Raw genomic sequence first — 16,102 nt, forward strand, 5'->3', positions numbered from 1 at the left:
AGGCATTATTTTTTCGGGTTGACCGTCCCATTCTCGTGAACATAATATCTCAGGAACACCTGGAGGGAATTTGTTTGGCACAAATGTAAAGTCAAGGGGCTTTACAATCTGTACAGCAAACAACATCTTCTATCCTTAGACCCTCGACTCGTGTTAGGAACAACTCCCAGGCTGTAATCTTGCCCTTCATTCTTCTCTCTGCAACAAGCTGCCAATCTGCCACAGCTTGTTGTACAGAGGGTGGGAAGGATTATCCAAGATGGCTTTAATTTAGTCCCTCGTTCTCTGCTCTGTCCCTTCTGAAGGGGACTTCAGTGTTGTGAGTCCAGTCCAGGTTTTCGTTGATTTGGCCCTAAGGTAATTATGTGTATGAGTCCACCCACTTAACCTCGCTCTGGATGTAACCAGGACAGGGGTTCTCCCGTTCATCTGGCTTTCCACCACAAGCTCATTGGTTTTGCTGATACTGAGCTTCAGGAGATTGTTGTTGCACAATGTGATGAAGCTCTCTATCAGTCCTCTGTACTTCTCTGTATTCTTATTGTTACAGTGTTGTGAAAATGTGTGTAAATGTATGTATTATGTTTCTGTCCATTTGAAACAAAAAGGCTTGGAATGGTGAAGTGAAATAAAAATGTATTATACAATACAATACAAAGGAATTCTATACAAACCCAGTGAGGCACCTGATCTAGGCATTACTCCTCCCACCCTGGAACAACATGGTGGTTGATAGCTTAGACCCAGAGGGAGTGGTAACAGCGAAACCCGGGAGGACTTTGGCTTCACAACCGCAGTGCCAGTGTTTGCCTTTGCTAACTCAGAGGTCACGTTTCACATTCAGCAACAAGGTAAGACCAAAATAATATAGCAGATAGGTATATGTTAATATTTTGTAAATCTTTTGATGAAACAAATACAATCATTTTAAGAATGTCTCAGTTTTTGTTTTGTCAGGCAGAATAAATGGAATATAATAGGGACTAATATTTGAAGCCATTAGTCTTCATCCCTGGTGGGGTGTGCAGTGAATTATGGGAGTGTGGTACTTGGAAACATTTGCAGGGCGATGCATGTTAGTCTTTGGATTGTAACGGGTCTGTTCAATCCGTGTTTCAAGCTAAATTTACAGAGTGGCTGAGTCATGTGACCGTGCAGCTGGACTTTGGCCAGTGTGCTTTGAATTGTTTCAAGCTAATGATAAAGAAGTTAAGATGTTTCTGGTTATAAACGTAATTACAGTACCTGAAGACCATAAGGACAAAAGTTCTGAAAGATTTAGTGGCTCTTTATTCTTTAAAAGAGGATTGTAAATCTCGCCAAATCACTTTTCCTCTGTGACTCAGAATGTAAATAATTAATTTCTTATTCATAACCAGTGAACAGATCTTCTTTCTGAGGGCATGGCCTCCCCCAGTGTTCTCCTGTCAGAGGTGCAGTTTAAGTGTTGCATCTGTCTGGAGGTTTTCTTTGAGCCGGTCTCCATCCCCTGCGGTCACAGCTTCTGCTTCACCTGTATCACATCACACTGGGACAACAGCCATGCCGTCAGCTGTCCCAAGTGTCAGACAGCCTTTGAGGGCCGCCCAGAGCTTTGTGAAAACTCCTTCGCCAAGGAAATGTCAGAGCAGATCCGAGCAATAAGGCAGAACGGCGTGATGTCAATGGCAGGAAAATTCATATATTGTGATGTGTGCGTGGGGAAGCAAACAGAGGCCCTGAAGTCCTGCCTTGTATGTCTGACCTCATATTGTGAGAGTCACCTGGAGCCCCATCTGAGAGTTGCCACCTTGAAGATACACAAGCTGATTGAACCCGTGGCAATGCTGGAGAACCGGATGTGTAAAAGGCACCAAAGGCTTCTGGAGTTGTTCTGCAGGAGCGACCAGAGGTGTGTGTGCGTGCTGTGCACAGAGAGCGACCACCGCTGTCATGACACCGTCCCAGTGGAGCGAGAGAGTAAGGAGAAGAAGGTGAGGTCCGAAACTCAAACATCATCATTGTGCAATCATCCCATCAAATACATTGGACTTTGATTTATTTTTAGTTTCAATTACTGTTCCAATGTTCAGGCTCAGATGAAAAGGATCGAGGCTGATGTGCAGCAGATGATCCAGGACAGACTGCAGAAAGTGGAGGAGATCAGACACTCGGTGGAGCTCAGCAAAGTGAGTTGACATAAGATCATAGAACAGCTTAAGTGAGTGTTTCCTGTTGGATAAATTGGGCATTTGTAGAACAGTTAAAACAGCCTATCTATAAGAATGTAAGAAAAGAGGCAGAACACATTCAAGAGTGTGTGCATAGCAGAAAAAGTATTAGTACCACTACAGTGATAATCGCAAAACATGTATATTAATGTATCATTATTCTGCTGAGGAACTATGTATTCATACTAATACCATATGCTACGTATTGCCAGTGCTTCTACTTAAAGGAGCTGTATTTAACATTCTGAACATTAATATAGCAGCAAGCAACTATTATCCATGTAAAGAGATATTGTAGTAATGTCTACCTGAGCAGCAGAGAAGGAAGTCACACTCCCTCTGTGTGCCATGTTATCCTTGTACATCCACGTTATAACCTGAGCACAGAGAAGCTGTCAGGACATGAATGTAAAAAGAGTTTTCTGGTGTCAAACTGCAACATTCAACTTTTTTTTCATTATTCAATGTCTTCAGGAAAGCTCAAAGAGAGACATAGTGGAAAGCACGGAGGTCCTCTGCATTCTCTTTCGTTCCTTGGAGACACGTCAGGCAAAGCTGGTGGAGATGATCCAGAGGAAGCAGGCAGCAGCAGAGCAGAGGGCGGAGAGGCTCATCACAGAGCTGGAGCTGGAAATCACTGAGCTGGAGAGGAAGAGAAGAGAAATGGAGCAGCTTTCTCACACTGAGGACCACCTCAATCTTCTGCAGGTGAGGAGTCGTCTCACAGCGAGATATTTAATAGTCATACAAACAGAGATTCCAAAGAGCATTCTAAAAGATGTACGGACTGGAGTGAAGTTGTTGTTGTCGTATATCTTTATTTCCGTCTCATCTCTCATCTTGTCTGGCCTCTTTTCTGCTTTTTTCTCTCTTATTTGACTTGTCAGAGGTTTCCTGCTCTGAGTTGTCCTTCATCTGTCAAAGCCTGCACTGACATCATCGTCCATACAGACACATGTTTGGGGATTGTAAGGAGAGAGGTGGCCAACATTGAACAGCAGCTTCAATCAGCTTTGAAAAAGCTTTCCATTCAAGGTCAACTTCTAAGATTTTTCTTCAGCATCACTACATTCTGTGAGAATACAGCCGCTTACATTTAATCAATAAATTAATATTTGTTTCATTTTTGACCATGGGGTCTTATTGACTTACAGAGCACGAGAAGATGCAGCAGTATGCAGGTAAAGTTAGACAGTAAAACAATAATAGTCTCTAACATTGTTCAGCATATCGGTGTTCTCTCTCTCTCTCGCTCTCGCTCGCTCTCTCTCTCTCTCTCTCATACCTTTTTTCCTGTTTCTCAACTGAATTAAAACATAATGTGCCTTGAATAAAATCATAAAATACTGTATCAATGAGAAGACAAAATTAGAGAACAGTGGACTAGAAATCTGACATATTAGTGATCATAACATCTGAAAAGGTTTAGGGCTGAAGGTAAAAATGATTCTCACTATTTTTTGATTATGACAACGCATGCCACAGGATACTTACAGAAACTGCAAACTGGCATGCAACTGGATATTACCTGCATTTGTAACACTTGAGTATTTTTCTGGACACCTCAACTGATGGAAACCACAAACAAAAAGAATAATTAAATCTTTGGAGAAAGGGGATAATGAAGTTAAAAATCCTACGTCTGTCTAACAGTGGATGTTCATCTGGACCCCAAGACAGCCAACTCTTGGCTGGTTCTATCACAGGATGGGAGACAGGTCTGGGATGGAGATGTTGAACAGAACCTGCTGGACATACCAGAGCGTTTTGACAGGGCACCATGTGTCCTTGCCACAAGGGTAAATAACGCTGTGGTTTGTATGTGTTTACCCTTGTAGGGACGTTATGTCTTTCTGCTTCACTCTTAGAGATGAACAGTGTCAGTGACCTGAGCCTCTCTTGCTACGCAGGGTTTCACCAGTGGGAGGCACTACTGGGAGGTAGACGTGGGAGATAAAACAGCGTGGGACTTGGGTGTGGCTCGACAGTCGATCAACAGGAAAGGTGTGGTCACACTGAGTCCAGAGGACGGTTATTGGACTATTTGCTTGAGGAAGGGCAGTGAGTACCGGGCATGTGCAGGACAGGCAGAACGTCTGTGTCTCTCTCAGAGGCCCCAGGTTGTTGGGGTGTTTTTGGATTACGAGGACGGCACGATGTCCTTCTATGATGCAGATGCCAAGTCACACATCTATTCCTTCACACAGCTCCAGTTCACCGAGGCCATGTTTCCCTTTTTTAACCCAGATATGTGTGACAGCGGCAGCAACACATCACCACTTATTGTCCGCCCGCTCAGTGGAGTCAATGGAAGCAGGGATTTAGATGACATTACAATATGATGCGAAATGTATATTTACTGTCTGTTTATATGTCATGGTATTTTATTTCAAACATAATATATATATAATATATAAAACTGTTCTCTCTGTTGATGTGAACACTTTTTTTTTAAATGAAAGAATTTGTGCTCAGTTGACAACAATAACTTTCACATATGGATCATACATAACCATTCTGACTTGCCCCACTCCCCCAATAAACTGATGTATCTGTTGTATATGCTTACCTCTCCTCCTCCTCTTTCTTCTTCCCTTCATCTGTGCTCACTACAGATCTTAGACCTGCCTTACTTCAATAATAACCATGCTCCGTCATCACAGACCAACCACACAACTGACTCCAGAACACCTCTTAGATTGTACAGTTTGACAACTGCTAATCAGATTAGGACATGGATAGGATTAGCCTCAAGGCAGATGGAGCGCTGAGACAGTTTCAGGATTTAGCCCTTGGTGGAGGCATTATGCACACACAGAGTACTGCACACTCACAGGTATGTCGTGGAACTAAATGCATGCACACAAACACAGTGATTGCAAGTAACTATTTAACACTCTGGTGAGTTCCTTAAAGAATTAGGAAATATATAAAGAGAGAGCTAAAAGGTGTCGGGGAAGGAATATGAGATGAAGAGGGATTAAAACCGCTATCATTCAAGCTCAGGGCGGAGACTCATGTAGAGAGCTTACATGTTGCACTTTAGTCCATACTGAAGCAAGAACACTCCTTATAAACCTCTTTGGATGGCCGACAGACAAGGGTAAGTCAAATAGCATGTTAATATAGTTTTCTATGTTGATGTCGGTTACTGTAGGAAGGAATATCAAAATGTAAACCAATGTCCTACCAGTAGGATCCCTGGCATTCACTAATTGTGCAGCAATGTAGATTTTAAAACGGCAAACACGTTTGGGAATTGCCATATTTTGCTGATGACTTCATTGAAAAATAACAGGGAAGCTTGGGGATGACAACTTCTCCAGGCTTGAGCAGATGAGCAGAGTGTTTTTCACTGAAGAAAAGTATATCTGCAACTGAGAAAATACACAGACCTTCATTTTCTGCCTTTTGCCATTAACTGGGATTAAGTGTATCTGTATTTGTGCCTTGTTAAGCCCCACATTGCTTGAAATACTAGGAAAGAAATCCTTTTTTAAGCTCCTAAATTTACACAAATGTAAATATGACAAGTTATGGTCAGAATATTGAATTTTGGTTTCTCTGACTTACAGAGTCCTAAGAACCTTTCATATGGATGGAGGCCAGCGAACCAGCAGTGGATATCAATATGACAAGTTTACTGCTGTGACGTTTCAAAGGCCAGAGCTGAGTGGAGAGGTGTGAAGTCGCCAGTGATGGATGAGACAGCCGAGGACCTCCCAGTCAGAGATGTGGGACTGATGAGGTCGGGACTGATGCCAACTGCCCCAGGTTTGTGTATAGTCTTTTGGCAGTATGATAAACTATATTTATTTGCTCTGCTGTGCTATAACTTGTAATATCCTCAAGCCATGGCATATATTTCCAGTGTAAACGGGAAGGGTTTAACATCATAAATATGAAGTTTTTTTCTGCCAATGTTGTCAACAAAAACAAAGCTGGTCTCATTTTAGTATCACTCAACATGAATAATATGACAGTGTTACCATAGAGCAACAGAGCAAATTATCTAATGAGGACACATCAGTGATGTGTATATTCTCAAGAAATATCCAGTGAGCTACAGTAACTTTAAGTTAAGTTGGGGTATTTAGTTGTAAAAGTGAAGGTTAGGGGTTGAGGGAATTCATTGACTCAAAGGACCTTGGGAATTCTGCAATAGAAGTGCATTTCTTTATATTTGTGTAAATACATATAGACGGTCTTGACTAAATCTGTATGTTTCCTCCAGATACTCTACGTGATGTGAAGACATGGAAGAAGCATCATGCCACGAAGACAAAAGGTAAAACCACTATATAAAATTCACCCTTTCAGTTCATCCAACTCAGATTTTCAGACATTCAATCAAAAGCATTCAAAAGTACATTTTCATAAACGTGCAAAATTTTGGCTACCTCGCTCTCTCTTCAGCAGATCCTCAGCGCCTGTTTCGGTTTCCCAGAGAGCACCTGGAGGACTTGTGTCTCAGACTGCAAGAGGAAAACAGTGTGCTAAGACAACACACTCGTACACAGGAGATGAGGCTACGCAGGTAACAGAAACATTGACACTGACTGTACCTAACACAAGATACTTTGGCGGAATAGGGCACATCACTGTGCTGTCCCACACTAGCTGTTACAATCATCTCTGTTGTGGCCCTAGGATGTGATTTAAAGATATATATGACAAAGACAAGTCCCCTAATATGGCTGATTTGCCCTCCTCTTCCTTGACTCAGGATGTCTACCAGACTGATGCGTCTCCGCCAGCTCCGTCCTGGATCCAATTGTGTGAAGGAGAGGGACATGGAGGACACCATACAGGAGCTGGAAGCCCGTGTGGCTATGCTGGAGAACCAAAAAGGGTTGCTGCAGAACAAACTCAGCCTGGCCAAGCAGCACTTTATGGACCTCGGGGGACGCACGCCCTACAAGTTCAGTAAAGGTGTGTATGTTTTAGATGATTGTAAGCCAGGGTAACTACTGTTTCCTCTTCCATCTCTGACCTTCCTCCCTCTCTTCTTCTTCTCTCACGTGTCAGGTAAATGTATGGAAGTGGAGGGCGGAGTCAGGAGGGCAGCCCAGACTGCCCCGCCCCGCTACGGCCCCACGTTGGAAGACACCAGGGCAGAGATGGAGAGATTGTACGTGTGTGATGTTCAGAACACAGAGCAGATGTTTTCTAACCTCTGATCATATCATTATCCAACTTTCATTCTGCTACCTGACTCTTACTTTCTCCTCTATCCCCCCCCTTACCTCCAAACCCCCTCATGACTCCATGCTGACCTCCCTCTAACCTCCCAGCAGGTCCAGTGTAACCGAGCAGGTGAGGACTGCAGAGCTGGAGCTGACTGCCCAGGCGCTCAGAGACACACTGCGAGAGAAAGAGAGAGAGATAGAGGGAACTGTGAGAGACATAAGGAAGCAACAGGCTGACAGACACAGGTGGCTACAGCAGACTTGCAAATACTAATATAATGGCTTTCTTTTGTGTTTTCCTACTTTTTGGAGTGTATTTATAAATTTGTCGCTATTTGAATACAGTGGCTGAACTGTGGTGTAGCCCCACAGCAAGAAGGGCTTGGGTTTGATTCCCGGACTGGACGCCCCCCCCCCCCCCCTCCGTAACCCTGAACAGGATAAGCGGTTAAAGATAACACAGTGTACTTTGCTACAGTTGAAATGAAAACAATGATACCATTCTTAGTCAGGCAAGAGGAGAAGCGTAATCTGTTTTTACTGCCAATTTGCCTTTTCAAACAATCCTGTTTGAAAGCTGTCCTGTACTACATAAGCAGGACATTGCAGTGGTCTTTCCACTACTAGACACTATTTTTGGCAGCTGCTTGTCAATTCAAATAATAAATCCTGTTGCTGTCTCCATGTCAGAATAACTATTAGAGAGAATATGGATCTGATCCGTCTTCAAAAGCAGCTTTCAGACAAGAGCACCGCTCTGAGAGTCACACAGGAGAAGTTCAACAACCTGCAGGAGGTTAGATGACCTTATTTGTCTATAAATCATTCTTTTTTTTGTAATTACAGTAGCTTAAGAATTCAGGTTCAGTACTTTAGTCACTTACACATATATGTCATTGGTCGTCAAAAGACAAATATGTAAATGTGCCTTTCTTCTTTCCTTCCAGGCATATGAGAATCAGCTCGAGGAGGTAAATGCCCCGCTACACAAACAGCTTTATGAATACCTGTAGTAGTCTGATACTTACTCATATTCATTTTGAGTGTCATGTGTTCACCCCAGCGTCAGAGGTCAATGAGGGAAAGCCATGGAGCTCTGCTGGAGAAAGTGGAGGAGCTGACTGAACAGCTGAAGCAGGAGAGAGAGAGAGCACTGGCACTGGAGGGACAACTCACCACTGCTACCCTGTCTCTACAGACCCTGGACAAGGTATCGCATCTGGCATGTATAAATCCAGAGTAAGAAAGGCTCAAGATTATGAAACCTGTTTTTTCATATAATTTATTCTCTCTCTTTCATCTACAGGACCGTATATCAGACCTGGAGGGAGAGAGGGATCTAATAAAAGAAAACTATGACACTCTGATAGAGAGGTGAGAGTTAAAGTCTTCTAGGCCCTGATGTTATGGTGCTCATTAACCAGGGGGTTTGAGGGATCATACCTTGGCTTCTCTGGAAATTGCACAGTAAATGCAAGTTGCCTTGCAGGAGCAGCAGAACATGACTTTAGATCAGATTTATGTCGATATGGAAACGTCTTTACTTATTTGAGGAATACACATGTACAGTAGTCCTAACATATGAGAATGATTTCTGAGCGTAGTTTTGTGTTTCACCTTGTAATTTTATATCCACCCTTTTCCTTTCTAGTACTTTATCTGTGCAAAGCAATCACGATGGCAAGGTGGAACAACATAGAGAAGTGAACCAAAGGAGGGAGGAACAGGGAGAACACATCAGCAGGATGGACATCCGGAGACTTGAAGAAATGCTGCAAGCAGAGAGGGGTGAGAGAGGCAGGCTGGAGCTGGAGAAGGAGAAACTGAGAAGAGAGAAGGAGATATTGGAGGAGGAGAGAGAGTGCGAAAGAGGTAGGAGTCTCAGCATGGTGGCACTGCATCTGCATCTGCTGCGGTTTGACATCGAGAAGGAATGGAGTTAGTTAAGGCAGAAATATAACACCTGAAGCCTCACCTCTTCCAGTGCCACAAGCAGACAGTATATTCATTTACAATATCATTTATTTACTTATTCGTCCTGTTGTTTCATTTAGACTCTTCTGTGATGACGATAGACAAGCGAGAGCATCTGGAACAGGAGGTTCTCCAGTACAGAAAGCAGATTTCTGCTTTACAGGACAGACTGGACTCTGTCACAAAGGTCAGAGATGAAGGACTGAATAATATACTGCTGAACAGCCGTTTCACACATCAGTCACTTATCTTATTTTCTGGGTGCTATCCTGTTTTTAGCACACGTTTCATCATCTTGCTTCTCTCTTCCAGGAGTTTGACATGAGTGTTGAGGAGCTCAGTGAAACTCTTATACAGATCAAGGTTTGCACACACTTTTCTTTTTAATTTCTTTCTTTTTTTTCCTCCGTTAGAACTGCTTTAAAAGCCAAACGTAATTGCATTGAAACCTTATTGCATTCTTTCCCTCCAACTACAGGCATTTAGGATGCAGCAGGAGAGCAGGGCGGGGCTGGGTTTTCTCTGGGCTGATGGGAAGGTGGAGGATTCGTCCCGTGAGCTGGTTAACATCCAGGCATCGCATGCTGAGACTGTGCTGGAATTACAGAAAACAAGAAGCCTTCTACTGGTGGAGCACCGTATCAGTAAAGACCTTCAGGTACACACACATACACAATGAACACATTTGTCAAACACATGTAAACTACACAAAATTGTAATCAGCATTGTTTTTCCTCCCATTTTAACTGAATTGGTCTTTGATCAAACTCTGATTCCCAAGGGAGAGTTGAACACAGTCAACCAGAAGATGGGAAGAGAGAGGGAGGAGAGTAGAAGGAGGAGCTCAGAGAAAGACAAACTTTTATCAAAAAGAGCTCTTCAGATCAACGCTTTACAAGGTATTAACAACACTCATTTCTATAGTACTACTAGAGCTAAGAGAACCCAACATAATTCCTAATCAGTTTCTTCTGTGCTGTGTATCACTGATTCATTGACATGGAGGAAGTGTTTGCAGTTTGTTCAGAAAAAAATCTGGGTATTAGCATCAGAATCTCAAAACAATTTTTTTTCTACTTGTACTCTGAAGCTCAGTTGAAAGAGTTAGCATACAGCCCCAGGAACAGCAAGCGGACCATACCAATACAGTACACGTTGCCAGCTGGAGACCAGGAGGTGGTACAGCCCATTGAGGAGGACATGTCTTTTTCTCAGCTGAGGGCTGGGGAGTCATTGTTGGAGATCCACCTTAAGGTCCAAAAAAACAAACAGACGTTGTACCTGAATTAGTTTTTTCATTCAATGTTTCCCATGGGGCTGAAATCTTCTTTTTTGCACCTTCAGGCTGCCACCTTCACCCCAGAAGGTCTTCGTACCATGGGCAGCATCCACCGTGAAGACAGTGTGACCTTCTGCACCTACAGCCTTTTGGACTTTGAGGTGCACTCCACCCCTCTGGTGTCAGGCAGCCAACCGGACTACGGCTTCACGTCATGCTACGCTCTGACAGCCCGAGATCTGGGCAGGCTGGGAGGTCAGGGGTCAAGGGTCAGAGTGGAGCTCCACCAGGCGTTAGGAGGGGTCAGGTTTGTGACACATGGAAGTGGGCAGATGTCCCTCATGGGGGCTATGGAGAGTAGAGGGGAGCGCGTCGGTGGACATGTCAATATCACAGGTGAGTGTTGTATAAAACGAGGCAATATACTGGATTTCGTGCTACTTTTTCTGCACACAGTTTGTTAACATGAAGAGATTGCCAGTTTCTATACCTTAATAGATACACATTCTGTCATCTTTCTTTTACATATTATGTTGTAATGCTCTTATTTATGACATAATGCACTGTGTGGTAATCTTCATTAATTACTTTTCTGAAAAATCTGTCCGAAAAATCTGTCTCCGTCCAAGGCTCCGAGGGTGCACTTGTTGGTGTTGTGGATTTCTGGGTGCGCCTGTTTTATCCTGCAGAGCCCATAGACACTGTGGCAGAGAGAGGAGCAGACAGGAGAACAGCGGCACAGAGGGGTCCTGTGCACATCTCTCTTGGCTGGCAGGATGCTGGTCATGAGGTAAAATAGGGTGATATTTTGTCACTTACCTGAAGTGGTGCGTAGCCATGGAGGTTGTTTTGGCTTTATTTCTTCAGACTGTGATTTTTTTTTATGTGACTTTTTGGAGACAGTCACATTTACTCTGCCTCACAGTGAACATTTAAAAAAAACGTCTTTCTCCTCAAGAATAGTCCGGAAAGAAACTGTTCACAGTGAGGTCTGTGGTTTAACCTGTGTAACAGGGATATGTTATTTTGGGATCAGAACAATTCTTTTTTTTTTTTAATGCTGTTTGCAGGAGTTACATGACTACGGTGGGGGGATCCCCAATGAGTTGGTGGTTATGTTGGAACGTTGTGTGGGCCTTAATGCTCGCTGGCCTGGACTTCTTCCTGATGCCTACCTGACATACAGGTTCTATGACCTGCCGCCTCACGTCTCTCAAACAGTCCAGTCCACCACTGACCCGGTGTTCAGTGATACTACCAGCTACCCACTAGCTGTAACAGCTGATGTGTTGCACTACCTGAGGTATGATCAAATATGTAATATTTTGGAAATATGTTAGAAATTCAGATAATATTGAAGAGGGCATTCACTTGTTGTGACACAGCTTTCTTACATTTTTAAATTTTTCTTTTTATTAAGGAGATAAGTTAACTACTGGGTTAAATGAATGAATATCCTAATAAACTTGAGAATGATCTAAATATTTCCGTTTTTATAAAGTTAGTGCTTTAGATAATCCCTATTTTTGCAAAATATTGACAGTATTCAACTCTGCTTTTGTCCAGGTCCAGCAGTTTGTGGGTGTATGTGTTTGATGACAGCGATGACCAGATACCACCAGCCTATCTGGCCAAGACCCCCATCCCACTGCGAGCCCTGGCTACTGGCAGGGAGATCAGAGGTAAGGGAGAGAGAAGTAACACAATTACATTATTAGTATTCATCTCCCACTAGAGGAAGCATTAATATAGATGAAAGTGGAAGCCAACATCTTATATTCACATAATTACGTCACATATCAAAACCTAAACTACCCAATCATCAGTTTAGAATTGTTTTTCTCTGTTTTTCTCTCTGTCCGGCCAGGTGACTATGTTCTGAGGGATCCGGCTGGTGGACCTCGGGGCATGGTCAGGGTCTTGATCAAATGGAAGTACCCCTTCCAACCATCGGTGGACACTGTGCTGGGTAGACAGGGAAGACAGGACATGGAAAGATCTGAGAGGGAGGAGAGGAGGAGAGAGGAGGCAGAAGCATCACAGAGGCCTATAGCCAAGCCCAGAGCGAAGGTGATATTTATTCTAGTGAGTCAAAAGGTTTGGGAGTTACTTGTGATGCTCTGGAGAACTGATTTGTTTGAAAGTGATAAATGGCAATGTCACCCTTAATCCTCTTTCAAAGTAAATGCACCTCTAAGGAGCGTTTCATTTGCTGACATCATGACTTTTGGGTAAAGAAATCCTCAAAAATCCAAGTGTAAATGTTAAAATGTATCATATGCTCAAAGACAAATTCCTGTGCCCTAGCTTAATGCCTGTTCTTCTGTGGCTTTACTGCAGACTCAGCAACTTGAGCCAAGAGAATCCAAAGCAGTGCAGAAAGAGACTAAAACTTTGGTATGGTTTTAAGCAACAACAAAATTAGCATGAGTGTGTTTTCATCATCATTTAAGCATAGAAACTATTTTATTTACTTATGTATTCGTCTGCTTTACAGCCGCGGCCTCCAGCTGTAAAACAGAAAAGCTTGCAGAACATACTACCAGAGCCCACCTTGGTGAAACCACTGGCCACAGGTAGGAAGAGATCCACCAAGAGGTCACCTGACACACCCCATCTCACGCCTGATCCTAGACTGACCACACCCTCTCATTTGCCAACAAGAAAGTAAGTTACAGATTTATTTTTTCTTTTAAAAAATCCACTTGATTATCTTGTTATTGTAGAACTCGATGAGCTTGATGGAGGTCTAGGAGATTTAGGATTTGTGCCGGACAAAAACGGAAACTTTGTAGAGACAACCATCACAAAATGTTTCAACAGATTCTAATTGTTAGAAATGGTTCTGGTTTTTCTGAGATTTTCGAATTAAATCACATAGCCTGTGCATTTGTAGTATGGTTATGTTTTTCATTTAAATTGAATCATTGTATTTAATCATTTAATTTCAATCTTTTTTAAGATCTTCACCCACCACACTGTCGAGGACAAGCTCTGCCAGCGATGCCAGGACTCAGGTAGGAGCTCATTCTCTCTCTCACAAGGCCTTAAAACAATATCAGGTTACAAATATTTATACAATGTTGTGGAATAAGAAACACAGGTAATTATAATTGGAAGAGAATGGCTGGTGAATGGGCTCACATCAAATTTATTTTTCTCAGGACCTTCCCTCTGTGGACCAGATGTCAATGGATGAAGACGAGGAGAGGAGTGAGAGTGGTAACTATTCATGTCGCCGACATTATAGGCCTACACACCTGCTTTGGGTTTCCTGTAGTAATTTGAATCCTCACTATGCCATTGTTTAAATATTTGTATAGGAACACATTTGTCCTCAAAACCTTTACAAAACATAGACATTTACTTTACATAATATACCTGGGACACATATGAAGCTCGTATGTTGTCAGGGCTTTTGTTTTCAGCCCAGCCAGTCAAATTGAAAATATAATGAGTCCAGTTCTTTCTCTTTTTTTTTGACTAAACAGCTGCTGCAGGAGACAGTGAAGTCCCAGAGTCTTTAGAGTCAAGTTCCTCACAAAGCGACATTATCGTCATTCCACCAAAACGTAAAATGAAGAAGGTACGAACTAAGTAACTGTGTGAGTGAGAGAAAATGTGTGAATGAAAGAGAAAAAATATACGATTTTTCTATTATTGACATCTGTATATCTTTGGATCTGCTATAAGGTCAAATAGTATGATATAGATAGGTGACTTGTTTTATGTTTCAGGGTGACAAGCTGAAAGTCGAGATTCTGTCCCTGTCCTTTGAACCGTCCTCACGCGTGACGCTGGACAAGTCAGTGCAGCGTGTTTATGTGGAATACCGGCTGCTGGGCGTCCCGATGGAGACGACAGAAACACCCATGTCCCTCCGCAAACCAAAAAAGGGAGAGGAGATTCATTACAACTTCACACGAGGTGAGAGTGGGTGAGCTTTGAGAATAGTTGTTTCTAGAAAGTTTTAATTGTTTTATAACTTCCAAATCCTCTTGTTTGTCTCTCAGTGATATATGTGGATGGTTCACAGTCAGCTCCACTCAGACAGTATCTTTACACCATATTGGTGGGCACTGACCCCAACCAGGGCAGGTAGAGTCATTAGTGTCTTTTGTCTCAAATTAACAACTTAAAATATCAGCGAATACATCAGTTTATTTCTCTGCACTTTATGAATGTGTCAAGTCCCAAACCACGAAATTGAAGTGTGTATGTCCGTGTGTCATGGCAAGGTTAAAGTTCACAGTGGTCAGTGAGCCGATGGACGACGATGAGGACTGTGTGGACGTCGGACATGCTTTTCTGGACCTGCAGGAACTGCTGCTCACTGGAAATGATGTCAGCGACCAACAAATTGATGGTAGGTGTTGTATTTGTGTCATAACTTTGATACCAAGGCTCTTAAAACAAATCGATTGTGAGGACAACGTGTGAAACACAGAGTTGTCTAACAGTCGGCCTGTCCCTGTGTTCTCTGTTTTCCTCCAGTGGTGAGTGTGGATGAAGACAAGGAGGTGATAGGAAATCTGAAAGTGTCTCTGGAAGCAGCGAAAGCTCTGACTGGGATATACCAGGAGTTTCACCAGCGAAGAGAGACGAAGAAAGAAGATGACACAGATGAAGAGGAGGAGGAGGAAAAAGAATTAAAGGAGCAAGAGGAAGAGAAGAAAAAAGATCAAATACTGATAGATTATGAGGATGATAGTGACTTCTGAAAGCAATTAGTATGAGATTAACAGAGAGGTTGTGTTCTGTATGTTTTATTTTCACTGTTTGTAGCCTCTTCTTCAACAGTTCCCAAAGCAATTAAATAAAGAGGCATTTTTGAAAGGCATGTGATGCTGTTCTTTGAAGTTTATTTATGGATTTTTATAAATGTGTTCAGATCTTTCAATGTCTAAGTGTATCCAGTATGTATCTTTATCATGTATCTGATTGACAGTGTCGTCTTAGTAAACATTTTCTGGGTACATTTGTTTCTCAACTAAACTCAAAGCAAAGAACTCTCAAATAAGTGTTACATGATTGTGTGTATTGTTCTTCAAAAAGTCATACAATTTAATTCTGTATTGCAATCATATCCTCAAATTGAGGGTAACACCATAGATTATTTTTCGACTTCATATCAGACACGACTTTTAGTAAAGGCATTGTCACTTTGAAAGAGAGGTGTTAAACAGATGATGATCTTGATGATTTATCATTTCAGGAAGATGCTATTTGCAGTGCTTGACATCACACATGGAGTTCTTCATCATATCTAAAATTGTTGATTAACTCCTTAATTTGAATATAATCAACTAACTGAGACCTGGAAAACCTGGAACCAGTTTAATAATATTCCATTATTACTTAACACAGGGCAAAGCCAATCAAACCACATCTCAAAGCACGTCTCAATTTACCAAGTTAGTCTCGCGAGACTGGGATTCAAGGCGCGAACG

At 42.4% G+C, this 16,102-nt stretch overlaps 2 protein-coding genes across 2 annotated transcripts; both read left to right on the forward strand.

Moving 5' to 3' along the window:
- The first annotated feature begins 8 nt into the window (after positions 1-8).
- On the forward strand, positions 9-5,484 carry LOC116385781 (E3 ubiquitin-protein ligase TRIM39-like). The gene is made up of 8 exons (XM_031851499.1): positions 9-851; positions 1,380-1,973; positions 2,073-2,168; positions 2,685-2,918; positions 3,098-3,245; positions 3,365-3,391; positions 3,864-4,009; positions 4,121-5,484. Exons 2-8 carry the CDS (start codon positions 1,404-1,406, stop codon positions 4,550-4,552), a joined length of 1,653 nt encoding a protein of 550 aa, XP_031707359.1. The 5' UTR covers positions 9-851; positions 1,380-1,403; the 3' UTR covers positions 4,553-5,484.
- On the forward strand, positions 5,264-15,373 carry rpgrip1 (RPGR interacting protein 1). Its single transcript, XM_031850964.1, has 31 exons — positions 5,264-5,313; positions 5,786-5,984; positions 6,445-6,498; positions 6,630-6,747; positions 6,937-7,142; positions 7,239-7,341; positions 7,505-7,645; positions 8,090-8,195; positions 8,347-8,370; positions 8,463-8,609; positions 8,706-8,773; positions 9,051-9,271; positions 9,454-9,560; positions 9,686-9,736; positions 9,852-10,031; positions 10,155-10,272; positions 10,464-10,627; positions 10,718-11,048; positions 11,282-11,442; positions 11,723-11,955; positions 12,219-12,334; positions 12,520-12,716; positions 12,993-13,049; positions 13,150-13,319; positions 13,615-13,669; positions 13,817-13,874; positions 14,144-14,238; positions 14,390-14,579; positions 14,666-14,750; positions 14,891-15,018; positions 15,147-15,373. The coding sequence occupies exons 2-31, from the start codon at positions 5,909-5,911 to the stop codon at positions 15,371-15,373; spliced, it is 3,987 nt and encodes a 1,328-aa protein (XP_031706824.1). The 5' UTR covers positions 5,264-5,313; positions 5,786-5,908.
- Positions 15,374-16,102: the final 729 nt, after the last annotated feature.

Source organism: Anarrhichthys ocellatus, unplaced genomic scaffold, assembly GCF_004355925.1.
Source record: "Anarrhichthys ocellatus isolate YVR2014 unplaced genomic scaffold, GSC_Weel_1.0 scaffold11, whole genome shotgun sequence".
NCBI classification, from domain to species: Eukaryota; Metazoa; Chordata; class Actinopteri; order Perciformes; family Anarhichadidae; genus Anarrhichthys; species Anarrhichthys ocellatus.

Excerpts from the sequence above, each read along its gene's own strand:
- rpgrip1 (XM_031850964.1), top strand. The coding sequence starts at position 5,909 with ATGGATGAGACAGCCGAGGACCTCCCAGTCAGAGATGTGGGACTGATG. Across the intron at positions 8,196-8,346 it reads AGTTCAACAACCTGCAGGAG|GCATATGAGAATCAGCTCGA; the intron begins GTTAGATGACCT and ends CTTTCCTTCCAG. Across the intron at positions 10,032-10,154 it reads GTATCAGTAAAGACCTTCAG|GGAGAGTTGAACACAGTCAA; the intron begins GTACACACACAT and ends CTGATTCCCAAG.
- LOC116385781 (XM_031851499.1), top strand. The coding sequence starts at position 1,404 with ATGGCCTCCCCCAGTGTTCTCCTGTCAGAGGTGCAGTTTAAGTGTTGC. Across the intron at positions 2,169-2,684 it reads ACTCGGTGGAGCTCAGCAAA|GAAAGCTCAAAGAGAGACAT; the intron begins GTGAGTTGACAT and ends CAATGTCTTCAG. Across the intron at positions 2,919-3,097 it reads ACCACCTCAATCTTCTGCAG|AGGTTTCCTGCTCTGAGTTG; the intron begins GTGAGGAGTCGT and ends TTGACTTGTCAG.